The sequence below is a fragment of the Aquila chrysaetos genome, chromosome 11 (genome assembly GCF_900496995.4).
Source record: "Aquila chrysaetos chrysaetos chromosome 11, bAquChr1.4, whole genome shotgun sequence".
NCBI classification, from domain to species: Eukaryota; Metazoa; Chordata; class Aves; order Accipitriformes; family Accipitridae; genus Aquila; species Aquila chrysaetos.
In genome coordinates, this window is record NC_044014.1 from 5,944,435 (window position 1) to 5,970,554 (window position 26,120).

The 26,120-nt window shown below is 42.1% G+C and overlaps 1 protein-coding gene across 11 annotated transcripts in view; it reads left to right on the forward strand.

Moving 5' to 3' along the window:
* FGFR2 (fibroblast growth factor receptor 2) overlaps positions 1-26,120 on the forward strand; it is an 86,518-nt gene that overhangs the window by 44,264 nt on the left and 16,134 nt on the right. For 5 of the 11 annotated variants that reach the window (XM_030030287.1, XM_030030289.1, XM_030030290.2 and 2 more), the window contains 4 exons: positions 9,360-9,550; positions 10,426-10,573; positions 14,511-14,713; positions 23,334-23,485. In XM_030030287.1, the coding sequence (XP_029886147.1) occupies positions 9,360-9,550; positions 10,426-10,573; positions 14,511-14,713; positions 23,334-23,485 (694 nt within the window). Of the gene's footprint in view, positions 1-9,359; positions 9,551-10,425; positions 10,574-12,195; positions 12,341-14,510; positions 14,714-23,333; positions 23,486-26,120 lie in introns of all 11 variants that reach the window. The other 6 variants (XM_030030291.2, XM_030030293.2, XM_030030284.2 and 3 more) reach the window with 3 other exon arrangements.

Consider the following 26,120-nt stretch of genomic DNA (forward strand, 5'->3'; position numbering starts at 1 on the left):
AGTGTGCTGTGTAAGAAAAGGGGGAGAAGTGTAGAAATATAAGAGGGCTTTTAAAGGTTTACATAATCTTTTCCATTTTACTTTAAAGGCAGAGCTGTTTTCAGGAAAGGAAATTTGGAGGATGAAAAATATGCAGTCAGGTCACAATAACAACAGCAATAATAACTCCCACTGTGTGCTTTATGGCATCACTGGGTGCACTGGGGAGTTAAACCCACTGCAGCTGGGAGAGGACATCATCCCTGTGGGAGAGATGCTGTTTGCCAGGCATACGGTAAACCTTTGGCAGAGCCTACTGGAGAGCCCAGTCCAAAGATGCTGGACCCCAGCATTGTGTCTGGTTGTTATAAAGCAGCTGAGTGCTGGGAGCTCTGCACAGTACAAAGGATGGTATCTCTGTGTGTAAAAATTAATGCAGTCTCTGGAAACAGCCAGAACAATAAAATTTTACCACTTGTCTGTGAGAAGTCACAAGTTGTTTTTCATAGTCTCTTGAAGCCTTTTTCTTTTAGGGTACACTGAAAAGAATTTCAATGAAAATTTCAGCTACTCATTGTTCTGTTTCCCATGTTCTGTTCATGCTAAAATAAGGCCTCTCTCCTCTTTGTTCACACATGTATGAAGCTTTTGCTTATGCATGCACTGTGTGAGGGATACTGCAAGTAAGCTCCAAGATTAGTGTTGTACAGTTCTTGCTGCTATGACTTTTTCTGCTCCGTGGGGCTGATGAAACCCATGCTGCGTCAACCTGACAGTAGGGCTTTGCTTTAAGGACAAACTGGTCTTAAAAACCCTGTTGATAATTTCACATTTTAAAACAAGAGCGTTCACGTTGCCTGCCTTAGCCCTGGGCTTGCTGGATGTTCCCGTCTCTTTTAACCCTCTGATATACATGTGATTTGAAAGGATAGCTTTTAACTAGTTCTGATTGTGAGTTTGGTTTTTTTTTTTTTCCCCCTACTGTTTTCACTGACATCAGCGGGCTCTGTATCAAGCCAAATAAGTCAGTCTTGCTTGCTTTCTTTTGCCCAGCTTGCTGCCATATGAGAAAGAGTTGTGCAGATGAACTTACACTGTAAAGGTGTTACGCAAAGATGAATTTTAGCTAAAACGAACATAGGACAGCATGCTGTAGAGCTATCCAAAGAGACAGATGGGATAACATCAGTGGGAGCTTTGCCTGCTGGAGAAACAGTGCTATTACTTCAAATCGGAGGTGAAGGTGGTGAAGCCAAGGACAAAGAGTTTGAATACACCTGATTAGTTTCTGTAAAGGTTTTAAAAAGGCACTGCCTTTTACTCGACTGGCTTTGGTAAGGAGGAGGGGTTGGGTGGCATAAGGAAGTTGGACAGGTTGTCAAAGGCTTTTCTACGGGCAGCAAATGGGTCTGCTTCTGCTGTCTGTGATGAAATTTTAATCTTTAGAACTAAAATTCTTTAATTGTCAGTGTTCAAATGTTTAGTTTTATGAGAAAGTATTCAGTGACGGCAGGGAATATGTGGAGTCTGGTTCCCTGCTGTCTCACTTCATGCCGACTGCCGATACTGGTCCACGAACCAAAGCAGAGATGGACGTTTGGGCCCAGTAGTCAGCGATGCTGAAGTATGTGACACAGCAGGAGGAAGAAATGCCTCAGGTTTATAGAAAAGGCTTCTAAGTTTGAGGACAAAGGGAGTTTGGAAAGCGGTTATGGAGGTTAGGCCCTCACTCCCGTCTGCAGGAGCAGATCCCCGGGTTCACTTGTGAGGGCCAGGAGCTCCAGCGATAGCCCGTTGGGCTCTTGGCCACTGAGGTGACTTCTTCCACTAGCATTGGGCCGATAGGAAATGCTATACGTGGAGATTCCTGCTGTACAGGAACTTTGAATATTCTGAACCTTTGTTGGCTAGTGCCTACTGATAAAAGATGGCAAAATTTATAAGGCATGATTTCATCAGCACTGGTAGTGCTGGTCTGACCCATAAGTCTGCCTGAACGGCTCCTGTTCTTTATCAGGCGTTCTTGCCAGGGATGGTCTTTATCTCTTAGTGTTCCATGACAGTGATTTGTTATTCCTTGTAGCCTTAAAACATCTTCTGATTTTGCAGAGTTTGGGAAAAGAGCGTTGTCTCTAACTTGCTGTGGATGCTACCTTGGCGTGTATAAATTACCTAGGAAGCGATGATTTGAAGGGTGTGTATGTATGTACGTATAAATGGAACATGACAGTTCAGCAGCACTTCTGAATTGGCCATAAACAACACGCAGCGCTTCATATTATGCAGAAAGGAAACCAAACTGACGTGCAGCTGGTAGAAGCTGCTCAGCTCCTGGCTCACGTATATACAGTGTATGACATTAATTAGTAGAGGCTTTTTGCCTACACCTGCTCAGTGGCTCCTGATCTTTTGAAAGAGCAGCCAGCACCGAACCTTACTTCTCCACGCCATGGAGCAAATGCTGGAGTTAGCAGTGTTTTCCTTCCAGCATTTCATAGAGCACAGGCCTCCGTAAAGCAATTGCTTGTTGCTGGAGAAAGGAAGCAAAGGTTTGGCTTGGCCCATGGGTAGAAAGCTACCTTGAAGGAGGAAATTCCTGTGGGGACTCTGACATCTGTTTGCTTAGACCCCTCCTATGCCACTCCACCTAGGCGTATGGGGAGCAAGTATAGTTTCAAATCAGGTCCTTTGTACGAACTTGGATAATGCTGGATTTATAGAGAACTCTTGAGTTGCAATTCCTCATGCCTTGCCTGCTGCTGGAAGTCTCCTCAAAAGAGCTCTCTAATTCAGAGAGCAATAATTAATCCAGCCTCTGAGTGCTTGTGAACCGAGGCCAGATTTGCAACTTGTGTAGGTGGGATCTTTCGTGAAGGACAGTGATCCTTGTGTCTCTCCTTGCAAACTGGTTCCTTTGCTGTCAGCTAGGGCAGGATAGAAACTTGAAAGGTCTTTACTCGCTGAACGGTGAGGGATTGATAAACATTTAATCTTTCTTTTAATGCTTGATACTTAGCCCAAATAGGTAGTGTTCAGGGACTGATATCCTGGGGTTGGCCCAGTGGCTTTAGTAAATGCCCTCACGCAGTGGTAGCTATCCACACCACCAAAAAACATCATCAGAGCCAGCAATAATAGTATGTAAGTGTACAGTCTCAACAGGGATGCCAAAAATTGAGCGTAGAGACAGAGCGGCTCACAGAGGTAGACCGAGTTGTTCCCTCAAGCTGGCTGAAATGGTCATTAGTGCCACTTCTGAGAAATGATATTTCAGCTTTGAGGCGGCACAGGGTGCACTGGCCCCGTGGGAAGCTGGAGCTACACCTGAGAGGTTTCGCCATCCTGTCAACTCCAGGCAGCGGTTAAGTCACCTGAGAAGTTGCGGCATTTGCTGTTGGAGCAGTTTTGGTAATCCCAAAAGGAATCCCACTCCATGAGGCTTGTCCGTGGATCAGTTGGTGGCACGAGGGATGTGTCAGGTGGATATGCATCTGTCTGTAAAGTATCTGCCAAGGGAATGCCCAGACGTGACGCAGTGTTGGATAGGAGAGGACATATGCAGTTAATTCGGGGACAGAGCCATGTAGCAACATGTTCCTCTATCAGCAGTGCTGCTCCCAGGCCTCGGCAGCCTTCTGGGACCTTCCATGTTAGGGACATGGCTCATTGGAAATGGTGGGAGAGGGCTGTGTACCGCATGAGGATGAAACACAGGGGAGAAATATATCAGTCCAAGTGTGTGATGAAAAGGCTGTGATTTCCCCCCCCCCCCCCCCCCCCCCCCCCCCCCCCGAAGCTGAAGAGTCAATCTTGCAAGTTTGGGATGCTGAGCCAAAGCCAAGGCAAGAGGCTGTGATTACAGTCTGGCCTAAAATACTGTAGGATGCTTTTGAGACCCATAATTTACAGGATAATTAGCATTTTCCAAAGCAACAGATGTTGCACGATTGGAAGGAAGGTGGTTGGGAATGGGCAGCGTTTTCAGCGAACGGGGTCCAGGCTGCTGCTGAAGGCTTCCCAAGCTCGGAGCCAGGCAAAATAAGCAACTAGAGCTGAACGTGCTGTGCTGACCAGTGCAAGTAAAGAAGAGGGCATGGCGTGTCCGTGTTTGCGTTTAAGCAGAGAGACAGCTGGAACTGCTTCATTTTTTATTCAGTGATGGCTGTATACACAAAATCTGTACCAGGGGCTATCGATCCAGAAAGGTTACTGATGCACTGAGAGGCATCATTTGAAGGAGCCCTCTGTAACTTCACAGTGGCAGCTGTCAAGACGACTCCTTAGGAGTCAGTAGCATTTCAAAACTGGTGTCAAAGACTCTGATAAATGTGCCTAATGAAAAATTGTGGAAAAGAATTAGATAACTTTTTTCTCCCTCTCCCCTTCCTCCCCCTCCCTTAATTGAGGATCTCTTCATTGTCCCCAGAACTCATGCCTGGTCTTGCAATTGCCATTCAGCTTTTATTTTTCTATCCCGCACTTGAATCACACATTTGCAAGGAGAGGAAACAAGCACATTCAAAAGGAGAAAATAAGAGTAGTTTTCATTTTCCTTCCGAAATGAATCAGATGCCTTATCCAAAGCCCATTGAATTCCATGTGAGTTTTCCCCCCGACTTCAATGGGCTTTGGTTCTGGCTTTTAGCTCCCATGAAAGGTCCTGAACTGTCTGTGCTAGGGTGACAAGGAGCCTTGGATAGACAATTACCAGAGCTCTTCTCAGCCCCTGGCACAGCCAGGTTGCTAAGGAGACTTGGCCTCGGGATGGGACCCAGCGCTCGCCCTTTCCGGGGTTATTGTCTCCTCTCCCTGCCAAGGCGCTCCAGTAGCGGCAGAGCCGCTTTTTCAGTCTCAATACGCTCGACTTGGGCCTCTGGCAGCGGCAAATCTTGCCCTACGGCTTCCCTCCGCCGGCGTGCTCGGCGCGCAGCCTCTCGTCCCGCCGTTTTTGCATCCCTGCGCGGCCCGCGCTAGGACTGGAGTGGTGGGACCGCATCTTCTGGTCTGTTGGCCGTGAAAGTTGGGTTTTTGGTCCCTGTCGCCCACCTCTGTACCCCAGTGTCTTCATCTCGTATGTCTGCATCGTGACTTTCCTGTCTCTCTCCTCTCTGATGCCCTCTGTGTTGGCTGCAGCTGGTCAGCAAAAAAAAAAAAAAATATTGGAGGAGATAAAGCCAAGGATGGGAGAGAGATGAGGGCTTTTTGTAGGAAACACCTGTCCAGGGAGTTAAACTTCTTAAAGAGATAATTCTCAGGACCTCCTTGAGAAGGGTGCAGGCTCCAGTAGTCATTTCCAAGCTAGTCCTTCCAGTCACTTCTCCCTCCATCCTCTGTGGCAGGATGGGCTCCCACCCAACTCGAGGTGTCCTGCAGGGCTGGGAGCTCCCTGGGCAGCTCCTTCCATTGCGCCAGTTTTTCGGAAACTTGGAATTTTCCAGCTTTCCCGGATTCTTTGCAGTTTTCTCTCTTGGAGGATGGTATTCTGAAGTTTTAACATTAACAGGCTAAATGGCAGTTTCTTCTAAGCCATTGGGCAGGTCTCTTTGTCAGTTGTCTTTTCAGATAGTGAGTCTGTTTGTCTACAGATAAGCAAGCAGAATTGCTCAAGCAGTTCTGAGCAGAAATGCTCAAGCCCTGGGCACTTCTACGGTGGTGTAATATTTAGATGCTTGTAACATTGATTATGATATTCCTCACGTGAGCAATCATTTTCGCTCTGCCTTTTGTAGATAATTGACTTCTCAAATGGGGATGGTGTTGGTTTTGTGTGTAAACTGCAAGTTGGAGAAAGCCAGCTGGTGTCTGTCTCTTAAGCTGGGATCCAGCATTAAGCATGCTTTCTCTTTAAAAAGTATTATAAAGTTAGACTTTGGGAAGAACTAGAATAAAAATGAAATGTAACCTATGGAGATTTATATGTAACTATCAGTTTGGCTCAGTTACTTTCAGATCAGTGTACGGAAAATATTTTTCAGTTTAAAAAATTTTTAAATACCCATTATATTTGCTTTTAAACATCTGAAACATTTCAGTTGAACCGGGAAGGTGTGTTTGAGAAAGCAGGGCATGGCTATGAAAAACCTTGTAGATCCTGTATGTAGTTCACTAAGTAACTAATATTTATGGTAATAAAATTAGTATCTACTACTTTTTATGGTCCTTATGATGTACTGTTTAGTATGCTTGAAGACAGCTAATCTACGGGGTGATTTCCTGTATTATAGCATATGCTGTTGACTTCTTTTTGAAATGTGTTAGCAATGAGAGTGGAACACTGAAATTTCAGTGGTCAGGTAGCAAAGATTTATTTCTTGAGGTTCTGATTCAATTCAATATTAAGCAAGGGGAATATTGAAATCAGTAGGGCTACAGAGCTATGAGATTGGTTGCCAACTTGTTTTGTATGAAAATACCGTTTGTCTGAGTTCAATAACTAGAGATTTATATGGTCACTATAGTTTAGTGATGATCCTGGTTATAATTATTAGGTTATGTAAGGCTAATGAAAATTAGTTTCACCAACCTTTAAGATTATTTTTTTTTAAAGGCAACTTTGACTCTTTTGCTAGTCTTCAGTAAAAAAGAGCACACCGTTTCCATCTAATATTAGTGTAGCCAGTCGTTTGAGTGATGATACCTGGTTACAAGTGTATGGCTTGTATTTTAAATGCTAAATAGTGATGTGAGATTTACGAAGATGGTTTTGACAGTAGCTATGCTTAAGCAGTGTCCTTAGACGTGCATTGTTTGCAAAGAAATAGGAAAGACAGGATAAAATCCTGAAATGACTATTTCCAAAAAATGGTACTGTACAGAATTATACTTCGTCATTTGTAATTAGTGGAAATTTCTCCATATTTAGTTATTTTCCCCAATACCGAGTGTATTTCTTGCGGTCCTTGGACTCCAGGTTTGTCAGGAAACCTTGCTGAATTTGCATCATGATGGCTATATTTTTCTGTGCTGTTTGCCTGTGGGGGCATAGGAATACTCCCTTCTGCTGAAGCGGGGGAGTTGACGAACACTAATCATCGCTCCATATGTTGAAGGGCAACTAAAGTTTATTTTTAACATATTTACCCTTAGAGAAGACATTTCACAAGTGGCTATACACATACACCTATACATATGCACGCACTTTATTTAGTTTTTTTTAAAGGAATTTGGGACCAAGAATGTATGAACTTCGCTTTTACTTCTTTGCTTTGCCTCCTCTTTTTTTGGTAGAGGAAATGTTTGACCGTCATCAATAAAAGATTAAATCATTGATGGCTATCGGGATAAACTAAACACATTTCATGTGTTGATGCTGGCATAGTAGGAACTTTTCCAAGATGTTTCAGGTCTCATTCTCTGGTTTGTTTAAGGGCAGAGAATAAGGTCACAAAGGAAATCAAACCCTGATGTGGAGAAATGAAACATGAGGCCTACTGACTTCTAAAAAACATTTTAAATAACATTCTCTAAGGTTTCATTTTATACTGAAGGCAGCTGTAATAAGTTTTGGAAGATGGTGTAAGGTTTCTATTAAAGAGAGATTTTTGCTTGCTGTTTTTGTACCCAAATGAAGGAGCGAGGGAGATGGAATTAGAGCTTATTTAGTATAAGGTGAGAAACTAAAAGTTCACTCCAGAACTGTAAAATAGTAATTTATATTTTCTACTGTAATTTACAAATTAAAAAATATTAAACCGTTCCTAGATCTTTGAAAATGACACACATAGCCATGGAATAATTTAATAACTGCAACACAAACGCACTTTTGCCACAAGTAAAATAAGACTGCTGCTTTGTAGTATGCTGCCAGCATAGCCTCAGTGAATAAATTCCCAGTAGATGTTTGCTGCATGCCAAATATATTGGACTGTATAAAAGATCCCATTGTTCCATGGGCATCATTATTTGCTATTATACTCGCAATGTTTGCTTGTGAAACAGTTTATTGGAAACTAGTATGTTTAAGAAGGAACACTTGATTTGAAATTCAGTTGGTTTGGCTCGTAAGGGCAAAGCTTTCACAGTGTACAGCCTCTAAAAATAAATATTTAGGTCCACTGTTTTTTACTTATCTTCGAAAGAATTCCTGGAGAAGGGGAGAACAGACAACTCAACTCAGGCTGGGGATGGGCAATGGGCATTTCACTTCTAATTCATAAGTTGAAAGTATATGTAGGTCAGTATTAACTTTACTTTCTTATAAAAAGAAATGGACGGAATTAAGTTTGCGTGAAGAAGGTGGTGAGTTCCCAGCTCGGCTGATGAAACTGCAGCTCTCTGAAGGTTTTCTGGGGAGGGTGGCGTTGTCCATCCCGCTCACTCGATAATAAAGCTATTTGGTAACCAGGGCTGTCATTTTGAGGACTTCTCATTCAAACATGACATAAGAGAAAGTTTTTATGCTTTGCCCACTTGCCTTGTCCAGCAAAAAAGGCTGTTGGTGGTCCTGGGGGCTGGGGAGCTGGGTCATGCACTGCCCACCACCCAGAAGGTTTTAGCAGCTATTAGGTCGGGCTTAGTGAGGGTGATGGAAAGCTGCCTCGCCGTCACAGCTGAGGGCATCGAGGCTTTCCCCAAAGACTATGTTTTGCAAAAATTGGGCTGGGGCCGCTGGCTGCAGTGGCTCTCTGGGCACCCAGATGATACAGGGTACACTCGGTATATTCAGTGACGTAAATTTAAGCAAGTCTATAGATTAAAGGCTCTGTTGGCTCACATTAAATACACTGCAGTTTTCCAGAGAACTCTTTATTTCCCTGCGTCCTGCTCAGAATAAGAACAAACTGGTATTTCTGCTGCTGGATGAGGGTAAAGCAGAGAGCAGCTATCGTGGTAGTACTGGTCAGAGCGTTTTGAAAAGTCGAGCTGTCTGGTATGTGCATCCCGCGTGAGGAGTTTCAGTGCTGAGACTTCTGCTGCTAGTTTTGAGAAATTCCCTTTGGTTTATTTTAATACATTAATCAGTTTTTAAAATTAATCAATAATCTTTCTTCTTAATTTGTGGAGGTTTAGTCCAATTAGAATGTTGTAAAACCCAGATGTACGTATTACAATAGCTCAAAAAAGAAAAAGGAGGATATTGTACTTAATTCTTGCTGAGTTGAACTATGAAAAATGCTTAGAAGTTTTTAAGCACGGTTTCTCCCCTCCCCCCAAATAGTTATTCTATATATTACAAGTGTAGTGCTCAAGTCATCTCCTTTGAACTGTAGTTTTTGTTATACGTTTTGGCTGCAGTGTTATTTCAGAGGAGTCAGCCAACAGGCTTACAGGGCTTTTTGGCTCGAGTTCACTTACAGTTTTCTTGGCAGCTCTGCTTATTTATGCATCTTTATTTCTCTCTCGCTCTTGCTCCTTCTCGCTCCCCCTCCCCACCCGAACAGAGCGATCACCGCACAGGCCCATCCTCCAAGCTGGCCTTCCAGCAAATGCCTCTGCCGTCGTCGGAGGTGACGTCGAGTTTGTCTGCAAAGTCTACAGTGATGCTCAACCTCATATTCAGTGGATAAAACATGTAGAGAAGAATGGCAGTAAATACGGACCAGATGGACTGCCGTATCTTCAGGTTTTAAAGGTGAGGCTTTACAGATGCCAGCGATGGTGATGACTTCTTTAAAGCACTGAATTTATTTGATGTAAATCCAGGAATTTTGAGATCTGAACTTCTTCTGAAACTGGAAGTGTTTATATTACAAATGAAATAATGAGTTAGATCAACATTTGATTGTCTACATGCTAATTGTGCAGCTTATAGACACTTGTTTTGCTTTTTTACTTCCGTGAACTCCTTTATCTCTGAATGTTTCAGGCATGACTTATTCAGAAAAAAATGAAAACCCTCTTAAAGAATATTATTGACATTTATGTATGGGTAGAACGCATCCAAAACATAGCTGGGACAATCTACTCCATTTCTTTGACGTTTCTTCAGCCTCTTTATTTCAAAGTAACGTGACACCTGCTGCCAAAAGCTTGTTGGCAGGATTGGCTTCTCTGGATGCTGAGCCTGCAGAGATGTCCGTTTTTCGCCGGCGTGTTGGTGCTGTCATTCCTGCCGGCAGGCGTTTTGAGCAAGCCTGACCAAGGAAACTCCCAAAGTTTTCCGAGCCGGGTGGCATTGCCAAAACTCAGCGCACTGGCAGGCAGGACAGCCAGCTCTATACCATCTTGTTCCACGCAGCCGGTGTACCAGCCCAGGTGCTTTTTTCCCCCCATGCTGCTGTTTTCTAACTCCTTGTCTGATGCTTTGGATTAAAAAAAAAAAACAAAACGCAACCAAAACCCAACAAAAAACCCAAACAAGCCCCAAACCCTCAATGTTTTGACGCTGATACCTGTATGAAGTGGAAGGCATATTCTTATGACGCGTTGGTGGTGGGACCATAGACAGATCGGTGTCCGTTTTGGGCAGCAGTGACATTGTTCTCCTGTGTTATTGGTCTATTCTAGCATTCGGGGATAAATAGTTCCAATGCTGAAGTGCTGACACTGTACAATGTGACAGAGGCGGACGCTGGAGAATATATTTGTAAGGTCTCCAATTATATAGGGGAGGCCAACCAGTCTGCCTGGCTCTCTGTTCTGCCAAGTCTTCAAGGTAACAATGTTTTTTAAAGCAAGCTGGATGTAGAAGCTGGAAAAAATGGTGCTTTGGGAGACTGCAGGCAGCTTGTAGGATAACTCTTTGGCCTTGTGGTATATGTGTAATCCTCCTTTGGTGATGCAACTGGTATTACACCAGCAGCCATGGAAAAATTCCCACAATATTCTGTGTGTACCATAAGCACTGGTTTCTGATGCTGATCTTTATTCTCTCTTGTGTTTGGTGTCTTTGTGTCTGTGTGTTTACGTCCAGTTTTGTTGTTAATTCTGCATACTTTGCAGTTCACATGTAGGGTACTTGTTGAATAATATAATTATGACCTAATTAGTGTATATTTATATATACATATGTGTGTGTATATATATATTTTATATATATGAAATGTTCACATAAGTACCCACTGAAGCATAAGGCAGGTCAGTTTAGTCACTTAAAACTTCCCACGTCACCTGTGACTGTGCAGGGTGGAAGGGTTTTCCAGTTGTTATTCACCCATTCTTAACTGGGTAATAACCCATCAATAACAATAAAGACTGGCAACAATGTGACTACAGCTCACAACGAAATTCACTTCAAAAATGGTCTGGTAAAAATCCGTTTATTCCCTCATCACGTATTTCAGTGTAACATTTTTGAAGGGAACAGAGACAAAAAGCAGCAAACAGTAATTTCTCTAAATCTCCATCATAGAGACCTTGACGCTGATGCCCTGCTGCACCCATCTGGGGACAGCTGGAAAGTTCCAGGTCTAAGATTTACTCTATTTGTATGAGTTTGGGTAATCACTGATACACTGATTGGTTTGGTGCATAATGACTTGTCAAGCCAGAGATTTAGCAAGTCTGGAAGGAGACCAGAAAAAAACCCAAAACGTCCAGACTTTTTTTTCAGTCTCTAAGATTTAGAGAAATATATTTTATTTCCATCTCCTGGTTCTTGAACCTTTGGGGTCCAGTTTTTCTCCACATCTCCGAGAGCTACAACTGATCTTTTTTGAACAAGAGCTGAGATACCTTCCACTGTGCTTCTAAGCAAACCACCAAATATTACGAAACTTCAGATTAAAACGAGATTTGGCAACACTGCACAACGTACAATATTGAAGTGTAGTGCTGTGGATGATGCAAGGACCATAGACTGCCTAAGACAGCTACTAAGTTCTGTCTTTTGGAGCAGAATTTGCCTTTTTTTTTCTTTTAATCCTTTCAGAGTACATTTTTATAGTAAATTCATTCCTCTGAAACAGGTAACTGCAAGTGAAGGATCCCCCATTCTGTCCTACTTTGTTTTCTCATTGTTTTTCTTTCAACTTTCTTTTATTAAAAAAAGAAGGAAAAAAAAAAGCTTTGTGGGATAATTTTTCCATGTTATTTGATTGCATGCATGTTTAGGTGGTGAGTTTAGGTCTGGTGAAGGGTGTTGATTACTTTCTGAGGTGAGCTGGGACCTGTTGGTAAACGCCTTTTGGATGAGGGATTGTGGATGGGGAAGGAGCTTTGCATCTCTACACCTCTGCCTTTACAAAGTGCAAAGCCCTGTGGCTCCATCTCCCTATCCACAAGAATTCTCTCGATGTCTAGCTTTTTCTCTTGCTTCCCTCTTTTGTTTTTTTTTAGGCTGCCGGTGTTAACACCACGGACAAAGAAATTGAGGTTCTCTATATACGGAATGTAACTTTTGAGGATGCTGGGGAGTATACATGCTTGGCGGGTAATTCTATTGGGATATCCTTTCACACTGCATGGTTGACAGTTCTGCCAGGTATACACTGCTCTCTTTCCGTGGTTTTTCCTCTTTTTTTTTCCCCTTGTTGATTGCTGCAGAATTAGCACCGCTTCTGTCTCAGAAAAGGACTTTTACAATGATTTTTTTTTTTTTTTTTAAACACAGTTGTCTCAAGCCAATGAATAGTTTTGTCACACCTTTGCAACTCCAAAAACCTAACAACGTAAAAGGAGGGGGGAAATGGCTATTGAACTTAATTGAAATATTTTTACATCTGTTAAATATCCATCAGAAATGCTAAGGAACTGTATTTCCTTAGCACGTCAGTGAGATAACTGAAAATCAGCACATTAATCATTGTAAACTTTTCAAGGGGAGGAAATTCAAAGTTTCTTATGAAGCTTTGGGACTAATTTGGCCACAGTCATGTCCTGGTTTGGTAAAATACCTGAGCTATTCAGTGTGCTTAAATTCACTCTTACCTATCATCCAAATCTCTTACGGGAATTCTAATTTTAATGCCAATGGATCGTGTACAGAAGCAGTGCCTTCCATATCTTGGGAATCGGCTCCGTGCATCTTTAAACATTGCATGCTCTAAGAAAACAAGTAGTCATTTGCTTTTACTGCAAAGCATGTCTTGCTGTTCTGGGGTTGATGATGTTTCTGTCCTTAAAAGAAACAAACATCAATGTGCTTTATTGCCTGAAAATTGTTATCAGCTGTTAGAAGATGTAACCGTAGTTGGTTTTGACACTAGTCAAATTTTCTCATTTATAACTGTTGGCAGCTGCCTTAGGAGTTCCTTTGAAAAAAACATGAACCACCTGAGGTTTGCTGGGTCATCTTGTGCTTACCATTTATTGATTGTTAATCCTAAGTAAAAGGTACAAAACCTGCATGTGCATATTGCTGAGGTTCATATGATGGGAGTGGAATGTTCCCACGTTTTGCAGATAATTTCTTACCCTTTGTTAAAATATATTGAACAAGGCAACTTTATTACATCTCACTCTTATGTGAACACTGAGCCTGCGTGGTCTGTCACCAAGCAGGCAAAGCAGTACTTGTGTAGAGCTTGCTTCTGCTAGCAGTGTTTGCATTTTGCAAGTGCTTGAACAGCGTTTTTTAAACTGATTTTCTGGAACGAAATATTTTTATAAGCCTAGAATGAGGCACAAGAAAATTTCAGCTTGAACGTGCATTGCTTGCGGAGTGACCGCTGATTGCTGTGGAATGCTGTTTATCCGGGGGTTGAATCCCAGATAAGGGATTAGGGACAGTGCTTGCACATATAACTGTCTTGAAGATAATTTCAAAATGGTTTCAATCAGAGTAACAGCTATGTAGAACCACTCCCACTAAAATCTAATCTCATAGACTAGTAACCAGCGATGAGGTTACTCGAAATATGCAGTCCTCACGACAGAGGACTCATTAATTAAGGTATTGCTAGCAATTCAGCTTTCGCTTGCGTAATGCTTTTTAATTTGACACTGGGCTCTTCAAAGGACCTCAGGGGAGTTAGGCACCTGGCATGAACCGCGACAAGTTAAGCAGCTGGGCATCCGGGTCCTTGAAACTCTCTGGAAACCCCTAACCTGAGCTTAGAAACATGATGAGGGACCGATTCATCCTGCCTTCCCTCTGTATTTTGAGATCCCAGTGAAAATTTTGGATAAACAGGCAATGCAGACTCAAGCCCAAACGTCTGTTTGTGAATTTAGACACTTTCCTGTTAGGCTAGCTAATTCAGTATTTTATCTTTAATTGTGTCTTTATGTGGTTAAAAAGAATTAGAGTGCTTTTGAAGTTCGACTTGAGCAACAAAATGAACCTGAGCCTAGTTTGAACACTTCGGTTTTTTCTTTTCCCCCAAAATTATGCCTGATCATCCCATATTTCAATGTATATGTATCTACCTATCTAGGCAGACACATGTATATGTCTATGTATGTATACATACATGCACAAGCTCACACTCAGTGGCAAACTGAGAAATCAAAAGCAGTGATCTAGAAAGAGGAATTACTCTCAGATTGCAAGATGGCCTAAACATTCACAGTATTCTGTATGTCACACAGTCACTGCAAGAATTGCTGATATTTTACCATTTCAAGTTGTTCCAAGCACTGTACTGAACTATGCTTGTACCGTGTGCTAACTCTGTGGCATGATTGTTCCCTCCTAAAAACTTCCAATCCAGCTCCTGAAAAAGAAAAAGAATATCCGACATCTCCAGACTACCTGGAAATAGCAATTTACTGCATAGGGGTCTTCTTAATTGCCTGCATGGTGCTGACAGTCATCCTGTGTCGCATGAAGAACACCACCAAGAAGCCCGATTTCAGCAGCCAGCCCGCTGTCCATAAGCTGACAAAGCGAATCCCTCTGCGCAGACAGGTAACAGAAAGTAGATAAAGAGTTTAAAAAACTTTTACCAAACTAAGCCAGCACGTCCTTCTGATGAAAGCTTTGGAAAAGGGAACAAGTCAGCATTATACCGAATTGTAGTAGGGGTGGGATTTAATCTGGCACCTAGGAGACTGGCATGGGAAGAAAGTACATCTTAACATAGCAATGTGTGTCTCAAGGCGAGGCGATCAGGGCAGGGATGTTAGAGGAGAAATGTAAAAAATGGAATATGTTCTGTAATAGCAGTCTATAGATGGAAAAAAATGTATTTAAAGTATTTTGGGGCCCGATCCTACAGCTCATTGAAGTCAATGGAAAAATTTTTACTGACTTAATGGACTTTGGAACAGAATCCTATTTAATTGTGTATTTATAATGTTTCTAAGGTGACTATTATTATAGTAACTAGGTACCATATACAGAGAGGTATTTTTCAGGAAGAATTTTGTGGACTGAGGAGAGGGAATTTCATAGCCAAGCAACCACCCCAAAATAGAAAAAAAGACTGTAATAAAGTAAAAATAGGGGAGATACTATATCAGATCTCAGACAGTTTGATTAAGATGCTGATGCTTTTGAGTGAGGAACAAAAGCAAATGTCAGATTTAAAACACATACAACAGCGTGAAATATATTTTATAATTGCTTGTGGCTGGCAGTGAGCGTTTCTGGAGAGGGCAATAACACGAACAACAAACCAGTTAAACAAGTAGGACTTTGGCTTTGTCACAGGCCATCACTTGCCAAAACAGCCTCCATTCCCACCTACTGTCCTCACCTGAAAGACTTCTTTCTTTTGAAGCTGGAGTTTAATACGTTTTGATTTTCTTGCAGTAGGTCTTCAGGATAGACCTCTGAACCCCCCCGAATCCACCCCCAGGTTTCACCCCCGCGAGGCAGAGGGGTGTTGGCATCTGAGGCTGTGGTTTACCACGTTATTCAAAATAGGGACCATCTGTGGGGGTTGGATCCAGGCTCTGGTCAGGGGGTTTGGATCTGAGGGTTTAGTTCGGGTTCATCTGCACCATGAGTAGGTTGCGCAGAATTTCTGTAGATTGTTTTTACAGCCTGTCCAGAATATTATCACTGTCAGAGTAATACATGTAGCTGAAAAATAGTTCTTCAGTGTGGTTAAGTATTTGAAATTTAGATGCATGATCAGACAGAGCTAGGGTGGAGCTTGGTCTTGGGACTTTGAACAATATTACTTTTTTCTGAACCCTTGTTTCAAGGTTTCCGCATCTCCTTGGTTAAAAATACTACAGAGTAGTAATGCTTTAGCCATCTTCCTCTAAAGTGCAGTATTTTACAAAGTCTTGAGGTGGGGGACATGAACTTTGTCCTATCTGAAAAATATTTGGTTTGTTTTATGAGCAAAAATGTTAATTCTTATTTTTTCTGGCTTGCTTTGCCAGTTCTTGGTTTTTTGTAATGTTATGATTTTAGTCATTTGCTTGGAAATCACTGGGAAGAAGAGGGACTTTTGACTCTGAGAGTATCAGAAAGAGTGATGAGAAGCCCTCGGCTCAATTCACACATCTCTATGGCTAAAAATCTGTGTAGCTTTCTGGATAAAGAAGGCTTTTCAAATGTTGTATACTTAACCAGAGAGAGATACATATCAGCTGCTTAGATAAGACATTTATTAGATTTTTGCCTGAATATAAAAGCATCGTAATGACTCAGAAATAAGTCAGTGGCATAAAAAAATACCTAGGGTTTGGTGTGAGCTCAGCTGTGTCAGTTGGAAATGGTTCCTTGGGGGGAGAGTGTTATTTCATTGCGTGTGACAGCAGTGCCAACCACTGCCCTCAGTTTAGTTATTTATCATTAAATGATGCAATATGGACCTTCTCCAAAGCTATTGTTTTCACAGAGGAAAAAAATCCCTGCCTTACAGCATGCTTGTCAGATAGGGTTTTATCGGTTTATTTTGGTTTTCTATGTTTTCTTAGCAAAAATGGCATTTTGCTTTTAAAAGTGGGAAGGTTTGAAAGTGCAAATCCGATTTCAACCCCTAAGCAAAAATTCCACTACTCTCAATTCTCCCGAGTACTTTTTTATTAACAGGAGTTTCTCATTGAAGGGCTCTCTGCTTTTGTATCTTCACAGAGAAATATGTAACTACTATAAGCGTTAAAAGAAATCTGTGTCTGTTTTGATGATTTCACTGGTCATTTCACTAATTGCTTGTATTAGCTTGCAGAGGCAGGATGAGATGAGCAGTCCCTGAAGACTTGCTCATCAACAGTGAAGATTCCTTTATTTTTCAGTTAGCATCTCCTTGGTCTCTAAGGCTGCAGCAGTTCTTTATTTTCTGCATCTTTTAAAGCTGGTTTTGGATTTTGGAATTGTTGTCACAAATCAAGAATTAAAAAATAATCCAGGAGGTGTTTTATTTAATGGGTATGTGTTTCTGGATTATTCAACTCTGTTTGTTTTGTTTTATCGCCAGGCTTCCTTTTTTGTTTCAGTTTATTTGTATTTTAGAGGATTGTATTTAAAGCCTGCTGGGGTTTTGTCACTAAACCTTTATTTACTGATTGATCACAGAAGGTTCTCCCTTGCCTTTGTGCTGTGTGTGGGAGGAACGGAGAAAGTGGCCGAGCTGTTGAGAGGACGAGTGAGAGCGAGCAGGGGAGATGCTCGTGGCAGGTAGACTGTGTGAGCTGGGCAGAGATCTGGGGCTGGGTGATGGGATTTGTTGGAATTCCAGAGAAATGAGGCCATAGATTGGGGAATTCTTGATATTGTTTTCAAAGCTCTCTGCTGCTGGGTCACGCTCCCTAAGGATCTGGATATGAAATTAACCCTGGTTCCCGAAGAGGCATTTGCATGACTGCGATGCCATCTTGTCTAAGCGGGTTAAGAGTCTTGCTGAGTTAACATATGGTTTGGTTTGCAGGCCTGGATTTTCGTACACTATTTAGTCTGAGCTACTACAGGATTTTATCATTCCCCACATGCAGGCATTTTTTTCCTGCCAAAATGTGGTTCTTTTCACATTCATAGGAAGGGTCATGATGAAGTCAGGAATTATCAGTTCCCTCCCCCTACAATCCTCAGCCTCACCAGGATCTGGTACTTGGTTTTCGAAATAGAAACTGCTTACGGGGAAATCCAGCAAGCAGTTCCTCTTCTTTATATAAAAGCAGAGAGGTGCGGTGCTCTGTTGGTATTAGCCGTGTTCTGCATAGAAGTACCAGCTTGCGAGGGAGGGGGAAGAAATATTTATAGGATTGAACATCACAAGCTGATTTGCAGTATAGGCTTTAGGTGACAGGTTCACTGAGCCAAAAGGTAGAGTAGCCTTCGATAGGATATACATCTGCTTTGTAGTACTTACTTTTTCACAAATAAATTGTAATTGAAACAGACAAAAAGACAGTCCCATCTCTTGTGACTTGCCCAGTCAAAGTCAAGTACAAGTATTTGTCATCACTGGAGCATTTCGTTAGTGCTATCGCAGTTAATCTGTCAAATTTGGATCCCCTCAGCTTGGCTGTATGTATGTGTCTTAAATAGGGAGGGATGATTTCTTATGCTTAGAATTTAATACATTCCCATTAATTTGTATCTACTGTTGTTGTTGAGTCTAATCCTTCATAAAGATGTAATGAGTGTATTTGTGATGAACAAAGACTGATCGGTTTAAAGTAAGACTTAAGCTCACGCAGCAAAATAGCTAATTTGAAATGATGATGGCAGCTGAAACCTGAAAAAAAGAAATCTGCAACAAGTGAAGTAACATAGTGTTTCACGCATTATTGAGCTGTAAAAATATCATTCATTTTGAGGAATGGGCTCTGACATACAAAGATTAATACACAACTGTCAGTAGGATATTTTGCAAGGAATTTACCGTAATACCTATTTTAGTTTCTTGCTTTATCCTTGGATTTCTCTATATGGAAACCATTGGCTTGCCTACTAGTACTCGTTTGTTATTTTGTTGTTGTGTGTTTCAAAAGGAGTGCTTTGCATGAAGTGGTGGTGCTGCGTGTGTTTTAAATATCAATACTTAATGTTAGTAATCCTCAGTTTCATGCAGTGCATTTAACCTTATATTTTCCTAGATCCAGTCACTTGGATGGACTGTTTCTATCAACAGCTAATAGCATTACTTACTAATTATATTTATATACATATATGCATATGACTTCAAATTAACTTTTATAGCAGAGCCTTCAGAAAGACTGACAATTATAGGAAATCACTGCATGGCTGCTAAAATCTCACAGCATGAGTGCCAGAACTGACAGATCTAGGCTTTGGGACATGGTATAAATCATCAGTGGAGGAAAACACCCTTCATAATCAATTACAGACAATTACACACTGCTCTGCAGCTGATTTTGCCACATGGCATTTAAAGATTCCAGCAAAGATTTGTTTGTTTTAAATGCTCCACTGCTTAGAAATGCTTGTAAAGCATTATCTTGGAGCTGATTAAATACAGTGTGTTGGCCGAAGGAAAAACATGTTGTTAAAATGGGGATATAATCATGCATTGGTGCATGAGGTTTGGACACAGTGGGCTTTTCTCCTTCTGAAGTGCAGATACGGAGCTAAAGATCTGTCTGAGGCTGGTACTTTTCTTGGTGCTGGCCTCCTAAAAGCAGAAAGGAAGCCCAGAAAGAATATTTTACGGTGGAAGTCTGCCTTCCTCTTGAGGTTAACATATACCACAATAGTCCTTTCAGTGTTCTGCTCAAGTTAAGCTGACTTTTGCCTTCCTTGCTTTAATTAAGTACTCAAAATACCTCCTTAGTGTAGTGTCCTCACTTAAAACAGGTGTCATCAACACACTGAGTAGACCTTGAAGATGTCTAATTCTCCTACATGAGGTGCCCTTCCTTGCTTCTCTGCCCTGGCTCTGCTTTTTTCCTTTATCTCCGAGAAGCACATATTGGTGAGCTGGGTGATTGCCCAAGAAATTAATGCATTTTGACTACACGTCCAGCTGCTGCTTCTTGGCACCTGGTGGACCCAAAAGTGACCCTGGAGCCTGTATATTGGCCATGTACAATTACAAGCTCGCTGCAAAAACTCAGCGTGGCCTCTGTTATGCCTGCGTCCTATGTACCTTGAATCTTTGCGTAACTGAAAGCAAAAGGAGCATCCACGGACTTGAAAGCAACTCCACATGCTGAAACGTGGGGTTCGAGGCAGGAATGTCCCCGGTTCTTCAACCTGCGTGGTAAGGGGTTGGAGAGCAGTGCTGCAAGTAGCAAGCTGGAAAAAAGCTTTCTATATGCTGTTGCTTAAATGTATAGATGTAGATTGAAGCTGACCATGTCTACTGACCTTGGAGTAGGTAAGGTTTTCCTCATTGTTTTATAGTGCACTCTAAGGCAATGAAAAAAGATGCTTAAGGGATGAGTTCAAAGGTTAATTCTTTACTATTGCAGAAGAGGTGAAAGGCCATTTTGAAACAGAAAATCTCCTCCAACCACAGGCCAGCCTGGGTTGGCTTCATCTTTTCTGGAACAGATTTTTATAGCCCTTGAGCTCCCGTAACTCCTTGTACTGCTCCAATTAATCAATCAGAAGAATATTCCCTGGGAGTACAGTCCATTTTTCTTCTCCCAGACACTGAGTAGTTCCTCTGGATTTCTCATCATTCCTATCCATGTTTAATGCGCTTTGGTTACCTACAGCATCTCTGGCAAATCGTCCAGTTATTGTGTGAACTAAACATGTGCAATAGTGTTAAAAGGGAAACTGGCAGAGTCTTTCATCTGTTTTTTCTATACATTATTGCTATTTAACTTCTGTGTTTGAAATGCAATAAACTGAAATACTCTGGTGATGCAAGTTTACGTTTATAGGTTTTAACCATGCTAAGACTGCTGAATTGTGAGTGTAAGAGCTAGTGAAAAGATGAAACTTTGGCAGTGGTCTGAACAGTGTCTAATACAAATACTGTATTCATGAAAAAAAAGACCCCAGAACATTTTGGGCCATTTCTGATAGATAAGGGATGTCATCTAAATTTTGCAGCTTCACTTCCATGCCTTCCTGATGTCCCATGAAAACAATGGCTATAATGACAAAGGAAGGTGAGAAAGTAAAGGCAATGTTAATAAATAAACTGATAAATAAATCAGGACTTGAATAAAGATCTTGGTAGAATGGCTGGTGGGTGGATTTTGGAAACATGAAGGAAGTGATCGTAGAGTATTAGTAGTAAGTTTGCAGTCAGAGAGATTTAAAAATGGAAACCAGAAATAAGAGAAATGAAATCTAAGGGAAGTCGTGGGGGACAGAGGAGTTGGCACATTGTTTGTGGAGATTTGCGCATTTCTTAGTGTTGAGCTAGTTCATTTCATGAAGCATCATTTTTAAACTGTAGTGAAATAATGAAAATGAGCGAAACACAAGTAAAAGTCTAATTCCAGCCCAGGTTCTCATGCTGACCTGCCATGCAGCTCTGAGTGAGCAATTCAGCTCCAGCAGGTATCTTCCCCTCTAGGCTGGACATAGCAGCATCTCTCTCGAAGGACTCTGTTCAGTATTCACTTACTGATTTATTTAGAGCTACGTAGTCTGCCTTAATAGTAGTTTTCTCTTTGTATCCCAAGTGGTCACCATATTTATTAGCCTAGAGGAATGTGCCACGTACTTATATTTGCTGACAGTAAATATTAACATTAATGATGGTTAGATGGACAAGGGGGAAAGGAGTCCACCTCTCCTATTTGAATGGTAGCCTTACTTGTGCAGTTATACTCTCTTGTTCCATAGATACCACATCTCGCATGCAGAAGCTGGAGCTTCTCATATCAAGAAAGGTCTGTCAGTCAGCTGCAAAACTGATTACCAAGGTTAATTATTTTTATAGCAGCCCTTAACACTTTCTTCCTTACAAAACCTCTTTCCAGTCTTAATCTCTAGTCTCAGAAAAATGTGTCAAGAAGCCAACCCCATTTGATGAGATGGGTTTGAGGATGTTGACCTGCCAAAAGACCTCTCAGACAAAACAGGTTGTCAGAGTCATGATGAGAAGTTTGTATGAGAGCCTTAGCCTCGTCTTGTCAAAATACATGCTCTTGTGTAAGAGCATGACACGGTTGCAAAAGCTTTTCAGCCCCGTTCTGAGGAGCTCAAGTAATTCTGTGGGCTGAGACACTGTAATTGTTAATTGGACTTGAAATAAGGGAGCACTAAGTTGCGCTTATCAGGTGTCTTGAGACACAAGAGGATTTTGTGTTCATATCACTGTGTATCAGTGATATGCGCTCTAATGCTATTAGGATCTGTTGGCTTATAATTGCTTTTTTTTTAATCTAGTTGTAAGACTTCAGGAACGAAATTGTAGCCTGGTGGCGCTTTACATAAGCAAACCTGGTGTCAGAGTTGACTCCAGGTGATGAGGACGAAGGTCGAGAGTGGTACTTATTCTGACGTTCTAGGCTTCCAGCTTGGGCAGGGTCCCAAGATGCTGGCCAAGAAGCACCTCCTGCCACCTGATGTGAGGACAGGTACCAGCGATGGCATTGCGAAGCAACCTTCATCCCGTCTTGGCCACCAGATTTGGGCTTGAGCAATACTGTCATGGCCTGAAGAGAGAAGGAGGATTCACGCTTACGGAGGGGACGGGGTGGCAATACAAGCATTTTTGTTTTGTGTTCGTATTCACTTGAAACTCTGCGGTCAGCACACAGCAGGCTGCTGCTTGCAGGTTTGAGGAAAGAGCCGTGTGGAAGATACACCATTCACACCAAAACAAGTTTTGTTACATGGATGGGAATAGCTGCCTCCTTTTTCAAAGCAGTTATCGTTAAGTACCTTTGATGCTCTAAGGAAAATGTATTGGTGTTGAGGCCAATGAGAAATCATACTCCAAAGTGAATTACATTTCAAAGTTTTGGACATTATAAATTATTTTTATAAGCTCTCCTCCACGTTGCCTGCAGAATCTTTAATTAAGAATGTAGTTAACTGAAAACTTAAGTATCCCCCAATTATTGTGATAGCTTTTTGATGCTTTCAATATTGAATGCTTAGAAAATATCAGAGAATCCGGCATTTCCTACACAGTAATATGCATGTGATCTTGATCCTTGGCGCTGACGAAAAGTATGTGAGCCTTTGCAAAATTAAAATTGAAAATTTCAATTTAATAGTAACACCAAAAAATAGTGTCCTGATTTTGGGAAAAGAAATTGTGACATGGACAACTACAAGCGAGTGGAAGAAGAAAGCTTATTGGTAACATCTGCTCATAGTACAAACTGCCCACTTAGGTATCTGAGGGTGGTGTTATAAATACTCTCAGTTGATTTAAAAAATATTAATTTGATAAATAAAAAGAGGGAAAAGTTTATTTAATTTCTCTTCTGAGTGAATGTATTTAAAACTTACATGGTTTTTGACCTATGGGACAGAATTACAGCCTTGGCAGCGATTAGAGTCGGTATTGTGCTTACAAGGGAGGGTAAATGTGTGAGAATAGTGCACTAGAAACAAGGCTGTAGATTCAGCCACTTTCTAATACCATTCTTCTGAGCTGGCTTGGTTATCAGGTACTGCTGTTTTTCAGATATTGGGTCGAGATTACATCTCCGCCTTTTTTTTTTTTTCCTTTTTGCATCTTGTATTGCAACAACAGGTGTCAGCTGACTCGAGCTCCTCCATGAATTCCAACACACCCCTGGTGAGGATAACGACTCGCCTCTCCTCTACTGCCGATGCCCCCATGCTGGCAGGAGTCTCGGAATATGAATTGCCAGAAGACCCAAAATGGGAGTTTCCAAGAGATAAGTATGTAGCCTGTTTCCCTTAACACTACCTATGCACACCTGAAAAACATGACGCAGTATGGGAGGACGCATCTTTCCTAATGTCTCCCAGGGTTTCTTTAGTTAAAGGAAAATCTCAGTTACCTGAACCTCCTCTGAAGATCAAGATCCAATTCAATCATCTGAAATCAGTTTGTTTAAGTAGAAACTAAATTTTCTCTGCCTGTCGTTCTGATTTTATTTTTGGATTTCTTGTAGGTTTTCAGATACTCTGCTGAAATGTCACTCTTTTCCTAACAGAGGAGTTAATCTGAAATGTTATTTCAAAATATATGATCTAGACTGGGAGAGATATCCACATACAAGCATTGTTGAGAGGCAGTCAAGATTTCCCCAAGCAATACCTCTGTACATTAAACCATGTTTCTTAGTTGATTACTTAATTGGCTAATATTTATAAAATAGGTGATACAATATCACGTAGGAGATAAGAGAAAGTCTAGAATATGGTATTAGACAACTTTTCTTTCTGTCAGGACTCTGGGTAGGATCTTGTGTTGATTTTGTATTAGCCTGTATTAATGGAGATGATGATTTTTCATTTAGGGGGACATTTTGCATATTGTGTTCATGTGTGTACAACTTCTGTGGCTTAAGAGTATTAGGTTTCAAGCAGAGCATACTGAATTTTGATATATGCAAATCCATATGGCTACATAATATTTGCTTCAAAGTCTGTTGACTGCCATGCAAAATGAGCTTCTGAATAATCTAATTAAAGCTGAAAACTGTATTTCTTAATATAAAAAAGACATGCAAAAGAGAGATAGTATTAACACAGGTAGAACCGTGATTATATATTAAAGCTAGTAGTCTTTAGGTGGCTTTGAGAAAATACCACCTTTTATCATGAACAGTTCTCTTTGAAAGTTCAGGGTTGTAACTTTTGGATAGAAGAGCTGTAATTTTGAACCTTCTGACAACTGTTCTGGAAATTATTTTAATGATGTAGCTGAAAACTAGTGCAAAATGCTGTAATTGCCACCTGCAGTATTCTAGTCAACAGTGGGGGCCTGTATATGTACTTCTGTCAGCCCATACCCTGGGGGGATACACCAAATGCGGAAAATTTTAGAGTGCTAAACATTTAAGACCAGCATTCAGCACAAATGTAGGTGGAGCAGATTTGCAATGAAAGGAGGCTATTTAGAGGCAGTTTATTAGGTTGGGGGGCAGGAGGCACACAATGAGGGGTTTGTTACTTTAGTCCTAGCAGGGCAATAGCACATAAATTAACCAGTTTCCAATGCAAATGTTTGTTCTCTGCCAAGATCCTAAATTCAATTTCAGTTCTGGAGAAAATGCAGGGTGACCTCAGCATAGCATACGCTGCCCTTCAGTCTTTGCACCTTTTTAAACTCACGTTTGCTTTAGAAACCGATCCAACACAGCTTGAGGAATTCTCACCAAGGCAAAGACCGCATTTGACAAGGAGTCTGTGGGCTGCCCTCGGGAGGAACCGCGTCTCGCTTCTGTCTTGTGCCTGAGCAGATAAGCGGGGTTTTCAAACCACTTAGCCCTGGCCCAACGCTCTTCTCTTGACGATATGACAAACTCTCCCTGTATTTCACGGGGGAATGTGGAAGTCCATGCTCTGAAGAACGAGTCCCTACGTATATCATATCTGTGAATCGTGCTTTTGACCGCGGAAAACCAAGACCTGAAGGACTCAGTTATGAAAATGGTTATCCGAACCTGGCCCCTGCACTGGATAGTGTTAGCAGCATCCGATTCGCCGAGCACCCTCCCCGATTTCTGCCATGGCACTGCTTCTGGATGTTAGATGATATTGTCTGCGAGTCAAGGAGCCTGAGTCTGGCCCTTAAGCGCTTAGGCCGGAACCAAAAGAGATTTTGCCCAGAGGCTTGGAAGTTTCTTTTTTATTTTATCTCTTTATCGTCATAACGTTGAGATTGACATCTCTGCGTCTGTCTGTTACAGCTGAGCAGGTTTTGCAACCAGGTATACGTTCCACAAAACGCATTTTGCATAGCCCACTTAATGACTGCTCTTTTTAAAAGGTTTCTCGCATTGATGCTGTGATTATAACGGAGTTTCAGTTTCCCCCAGCCTCTGCTGCCCGCTCTCTCGAGCGGAGCCCGCGTGCTGCGGATGGGAGGCATCTCCTGTTACCCTTCTACATCGACGCTCGTGGCCGCGAAAGAGCCTCTGTGCTAGACCCAGCCGTGGGTAAATAAAGCGTCCCGTCTCGCCCCTTAAAGGATCAAAGCGCTGGGGGAACGCGCGAGGGTGTCGGAAGAGCCACCTTGCCGTGGGTGGGGATGCCGTGGAGAAGAGGGCTCGCCGGGGACGCTCGGATCTGCCGAGCGCTCTGTCCCGCCGAGGTGCTGCCTTTGTGCCGGGGAGGGCAGGGAGAGCGTCTCCTCTGCGGGAGCCGCACCGAGATTTGCAGCAGAAGAGCCGAGCCGGTGGCACCGGCGGCCGTGGCAGCTCCTGGCAGCCGTTCAAGGCGCCTTTGCCCGGCTCCCCGCAGCCGTAACCTCTTGCGAGCCTTCGCCGCGCACTTGTCGCCGGCCTCTTTGCCCTTCCCCTTCTCTCGCCGTCATCCTCCCTCCTCTGCCCCGCAAGAAGGCGGC